Source organism: Felis catus, chromosome B2 (genome assembly GCF_018350175.1).
Source record: "Felis catus isolate Fca126 chromosome B2, F.catus_Fca126_mat1.0, whole genome shotgun sequence".
In the NCBI taxonomy this organism is placed as follows: Eukaryota; Metazoa; Chordata; class Mammalia; order Carnivora; family Felidae; genus Felis; species Felis catus.
In genome coordinates this window covers 693,655-699,629 of record NC_058372.1, presented here as the reverse complement: position 1 = coordinate 699,629, position 5,975 = coordinate 693,655, and the positions used below count along the sequence as shown (strand labels likewise).

The window sequence follows — 5,975 nt, the reverse complement described above, 5'->3', positions numbered from 1 at the left end:
ATAAATGAATAAAAATAAAGACACTTATATCTTTAAAAAAATAAAATAGAGTATTTACAGCCCAGAAAAGAAAGAAAGAAAGAGAAACAAAATCCCAAAAGTTGACAATATACTATATTGGTGAGGCTCTAGGGAGAAGTAAATGATGTATTTCATCTTAAGCTCTAATGAAAAAATAACTCGCACAAAGTAAACACTAAATATTCACTTTAAGATTTACAAGTTAGGTATGTATAACTACCAAGAGGGACTATGGATTTAAAATTCAATCCAGAGAATATATTTTTTCCTACAATTCTCAGCCCTCAAGGAAGCATTGATTCCTTGTGGGAAAAAATAACTATTTCAATAAAATGACCCTAAGAAAGTTATAGTTGGATCTGAAATTTTCCTTGAAGCTGGAAAGTAGCTTAAGTGTTCATAAATATAGAGGTAGAAAAAAATCTGGGGAAGAGCTAACTCTGAAATGCAGGATTTATTCTATAGGAAGGAGAACCAAATGGCAGAATTCAGGAGGATTCATTTGCTTTGCAAACCACTTATGATACTACTTTTTAATATTTTCCCCATGGCCCAAACTCCTTTCTCCATGAGTTTTGCTTAATTGCAAATGGGAGATTGGTTCCCTAATGTCAAAATTTCTAGCCCCAATCCTATAGTCACATTTCCTGAGGATTAAAAGACAGGGAGACCCCAGGTACCCCTGTAATATTTCAAACGGTGGAGAAGACAAGGAGATTTCGGGGAGTGAAACATGACTTTGGACAATGCCACAAACCCAAGAGGTAAGGGCACGAGGAACATCAGAGACACTTTCAGAGCACAAGGAGCCTCAGTTCTGAGAGAGGGAAATTACTTTTACTGGTTATGCTCTCCTTGACCTTAGAGACTGAAATTTTTCCTTACTAGAGGTCATTTCGACAACAATGGGTTTGTCTTAGGGAAACAGGCTACAGAGTACAGCAGAGGGGAGGGATGATCATGGCATGTGGATTAAAAATAATTTAGGAATAAAACTTATTTAGAGTAAAAGAAAAAGAATAGTGATATTCAAATATTTAAGTAACAAGAGTAAAGTAAGGTGCTGAGTTTAAGTTGGACAATTTTTTTTTTTTAATTTTGGGATTGCTACTTATGGGAAGGTCTAACGACAGTTGTGGGAAATTATGCTGGGCAATTCTCTGGAAGCATGAGTGATCTCTTCCCCCAAAACAATGTAGACTTGGTAAGACGTCTGCTTAGAGGTTTGGGAAATGACCTCAATAATCAAGTGGATGAACCCCTATTTACCAAGGAACCATATTACTGCATGCACATGATTAGCAATCTGGAAATGATTACCAGTGGTTTAGGGACACTACAAACTCATTTTAGTGAATGAGTGAATTTAGTGAATAGTCCAGGAAGTTTGCTGGCATGCACGGTATTATTACACCCATTAGGCATCATAAATGATACAAAGAGATACACTTTTTTTTCAGGACCATTTTAATTATGCCTCTTGGTCACCGCTCCTATTCTACTAAAGATAAGGAAAGAAAAAATATTTCACACTATTTGACACTAAGAAATTATGCACTTAAAAATATACTTTATACTAAGACAGCTTGAGGAAAATTCATTTCAAATGATTGTTGTGAGGTATTTATTTAATGTAATTTAGATGAATTAGGATGTAAACATATTTCTGAATACATCTTCATGATTCTTAGTCTTTGAAATCTGTCTCTTGTATTATTATAAAAGTTCTTTTTAACAATTATTGTTTCCAGGAAATGTCATTAAAATCAAAATTTTCCTTTTCCTTCCTTTCTTCCTTCCTCCCTGTCTCTCCTTCTCTTTCTTTCTTTCAAAAAGAGTAGTGAATAATATCCTTTGAAGGTGTGGACATTACAACTGGCTCAGACTAAATTTTGAATTGGGTGAAACTTCAATTCAAGTTTGGAGACTTCATTTCTATTTTCACTGCCTTTCTTCCTTCAGGTCAATTTGTCTGGGTCTCAAAACTTCTCTGCACCATCTGAAGGTAGGACCCCGCCCCATACTCAGAAGCTTTTATAGGCTATGCGATAACTTCTCTTTTCCCTCATATCAAACAAATCACAACGTGAGTGGTGAATGATGTATCTATGGGAACAGTGTACATTTTATCAGGATAATAATTTAACCCAAAGTACCTAAGCTTTCATTATTCCTTCCTGCCTATAAAATAATTCTGCATATTTGTACTATGGATATGATTAATTATAAATAAATTGATGACTAAAGTATTTTAGTGGTCATGGGGAGATACGTGCCACAATAAAAACAATTAGGATTTAAATCCTTTATTCTATCCACCTCTGTGCTGTTTTACATCAACTCATTGAATCTAACAACCCTCATGTGAAAATTACCTGAGTCAATTGTTCAAGGACAGTAAACTAATAGTATAAAAATAGAATATATGCGGCCTCTACTCTCAGTGACTGCCTCTTTGAATGACTTAATCAATACTCTGGAGTGAGAACATTTAAAGCACAAAATCAGTAGATTGTATAGCAGTAAAAAAATTAATAACAAGCACAGGAGTTCTAACATATACAATAGCAAGACCATGGCATGTAGCTCGGCAAGGACTATTCAGTATTACCAGAACAAAGTGGGATCACACAGGGCTGCTCCTTGGGCCAGGTGCCTTGTTTAACATCCAGTGTTTACTGGCTAATTACAAAAAGAACGCCTAATCACGGAATAAAATTTGGAAATGCAGAACACAATTATATAATGAAAACTATTAATAATCCCAAAGTCACAGATAATCTAAATTCTCATTCTTGTAGTGTGTTTTCCAATGCTTTCGTACGCTTACATTTTCATTATATTTCAGCAATATTTGGAAAATATTTCATATTTTATATTAGGCCTGCCCATATACTAAGACATTGTAAGCATCATGAATAGGTGTTACATATTTAAAATTAATTTTATTGACTATGTAATAATCTAATCAATGGATACATGATCTTTGACATTTCTCTGGGTTCTGAAACATCAAGCTTATTTTCTAATTTTCCCATAATGTACATATAGCAATGATGTTTATCCTAGCATGTAAATATTTTTGTGCATTTAAACATACATCTAGAATGTTTTCTTAAGGAGGGGCTCCTGGGTGGCTCATTTGGTTAAGCGTCCGATTTTGGCACAGGTCATGATCTCATGGTTCGTGGGTTCGAGCCCTGTTGTCAGGCTCTGTGCTGACAGCTCAGAGCCTGGAGCCTGCTTCAGATTCTTTGTCTCCCTCTCTCTCCCCCTCCCCTGTTTGCACTCTCTTTCTCTCAAGAATAAATAAATATTAAAAAATTAAAAAAAAAAGAAGTTACCTTCTCTAAAAATTAAAGTGTTTATAAAAGCCCTTCACTCATGGAATCACTTCTTGACTGACAATTATTATCTTAATAGTAATACTTATATTTATGTGATGCATTGTACGTTGCTCAAAGTTTGAGTATAACATTCCTGAATTATATATTTGCTTGATACATAAGGAAAATGAAGCACATGCCCAGCATGTGTGTGTGTATGTGCAAGGTCATATATTTGGTAATTATCACATCCAGGACTCACACTGGAGAATCTATATAATGTTCTTCACAGCTCTGTCCATTGTGTAATCACAGTTTCCAGAAAACAGGACATTATATTATACTGAAGCTTTATTACAGGACAGCCTGTTTTGAAAATCTTTGTACTTGGAGGTGTGGCTTAATGGAAGGAACAGTGAGGCCATCAACGAATACCACACTTTTTTTTAGTTCATGATATTTGATACAAATACAAAAGTGTTTTTGACATAAGTAAACTAAGTGAAAATGTTTGTGCTATTAGTCCTAGCTGTGTTAACTCCTACTAATTACCCTTTGGCTAAATATCATGATAAATTAATTCCATGAGTGCATTACCTTCGGTCCTTGGGGTTTTAGCCATATTGACTTAATTACCAGAAGAAAGGAGAATTTACCTTCACTGATAGTGACTTTCAAGGGTGGTAATTTTACATGCTATAATAGAAATCCATTAAAAATCAGCAAGAAAAATGAATTGAAATGAATTAAGTTAGAAAAAATTGAGTAAATTAGAGATTTATTGACGCTCCAATGTCTCGGTTTCTCCCAATCCTAACAGATATGATACCTTCTTTCTGTAACAAATAATTAGTAATGCCTCTTTACTATCTTGATCTTTGCAATACTCCCACTTAGCAAACTAAATGAAGATCAAGGATTAAAACATGGTTGTTAAAAAAAACACAAACAAAACAAAACAAAAAACAAAACAAAACAAAACATGGTTGTTAAGATACAGATATGTAATTGTTAATTCTCATTATTCTTGCTGAAGTTATAAAACACAGTATGTTAATTATTTTCTCTGTTTCACATCTCCTGCCCAGCTTCTGTGTTGCTTGTAAGTCCACAAGCCAGCATCAGGTTCTAACCACAGGATAACAAAGCTCCCAGGATTCTGACTGTGTTGTTTCTGGCAAGTAGTGTTCCAGAAATGGGAAGATTCAACAACACCTTTTCTCACCCCGATGGCTTTGTTCTGGTGGGCTTCTCTGAATGGCCCAGACTAGAAATGGTTCTTTTTGTGGCTGTCTCCACCTTCTACATAATGACCCTCCTTGGAAATTCAGCCATCATTTTCTTGTCACACCTTGATCCCAGACTCCACACACCCATGTATTTCTTTCTGGCTAATCTCTCTTTCTTGGACCTCTGCTACACTACCTCCACTGTCCCGCAGATGCTGGTCAACATACAGAGCCACCGGAGAAACATCAGCTACACAGGATGCATAGCTCAGCTTTTCGTCTTCCTTGGCTTAGGATCCACTGAATGCATACTTCTCTCAATAATGGCCTTTGATCGTTACGTCGCTATCTGCCGGCCTCTCCATTACATAGTTATCATGAACTCTCGGCTTTGCCAACAAATGGCAGCGGTGGCTTGGGGAACAGGTTTCAGTAACTCCTTGGTGCAAACAGTGTTAACTTTCTTGTTACCTCGCTGTGGTCAATATCGGGTAGAGAATTTCTTCTGTGAGGTACCTGCCATGCTTCAATTATCATGTGTTGATACACGGACCAACGAAGTCGAGATGTATGCAGCTGTGGTCATCATAAAAGTTATCCCCGTTGGATTAATTCTGTTCTCTTACATCAACATTGTCAGAGCAGTGGTTGGGATCCAATCTACTGAGGGTCGCAAGAAGGCCTTCAACACATGTGGGTCTCATCTGCTGGTGGTCGTTATGTTCTATGGCTCAGCTATCAGTGGTTATGCATATATGGCGCCCAAGAGCAATTCAGCCAAACTGAAGGGCAAGCTTCTTGCTCTCTTTTATGGACTTGTAACTCCAATGCTTAACCCTCTTATCTACACCTTGAGAAACAGGGATGTGAAGGGAGCAGTAAAGAAGCTACTGGGGAAAGAAGAGCAGGGGTGGAGCACGGCTTAGGAGAAGGTGGTTCCTTGCAATTCGTGTTCCTCACTCCCAAAATGCCTGCCATGGATGCCATCACCACGGTCCCAATAGCAGTGGCTGCCTGTTATTCCTATTACCTTTGTATTTCAGAGGAAATAAAATGCTGACTATTCTCCCCCTAAAATAATGAAAGAGCTCTAAAAATAGATAATGAATATTCATAGATTTTAGTAAAGTATTGCATTTGTTACCATGCTGTCTTTTCCAATGAAGTCTTAAAATTAATAACCAAGTAAGTTTTCTTATCACACGGCACATTAAAACTGATGATTAAGGGGCTAATCTTGAGACTTGTTTAAAAAACAGGAAGAGGACTGTCTGAAATAACTACATTATGCCACAAAATTAGAAGAATGCCCTTATACTCAAGAGGGAACTTAATTTCCTCCACCCATATTTTCTTGTGTTGTCAGTATAGCTGTTGTACCTCTGACCTCATTTTAGTC

At 36.6% G+C, this 5,975-nt stretch overlaps 1 protein-coding gene across 1 annotated transcript; it reads left to right on the top strand.

The window, feature by feature from the left end:
• Positions 1-4,439: 4,439 nt before the first annotated feature.
• LOC101082234 (putative olfactory receptor 2B8) lies at positions 4,440-5,730 on the top strand. Its single transcript, XM_003985638.4, has one exon. The coding sequence runs from the start codon at positions 4,543-4,545 to the stop codon at positions 5,500-5,502; it is 960 nt and encodes a 319-aa protein (XP_003985687.2). The 5' UTR covers positions 4,440-4,542; the 3' UTR covers positions 5,503-5,730.
• The last annotated feature ends 245 nt before the right edge of the window (positions 5,731-5,975 follow it).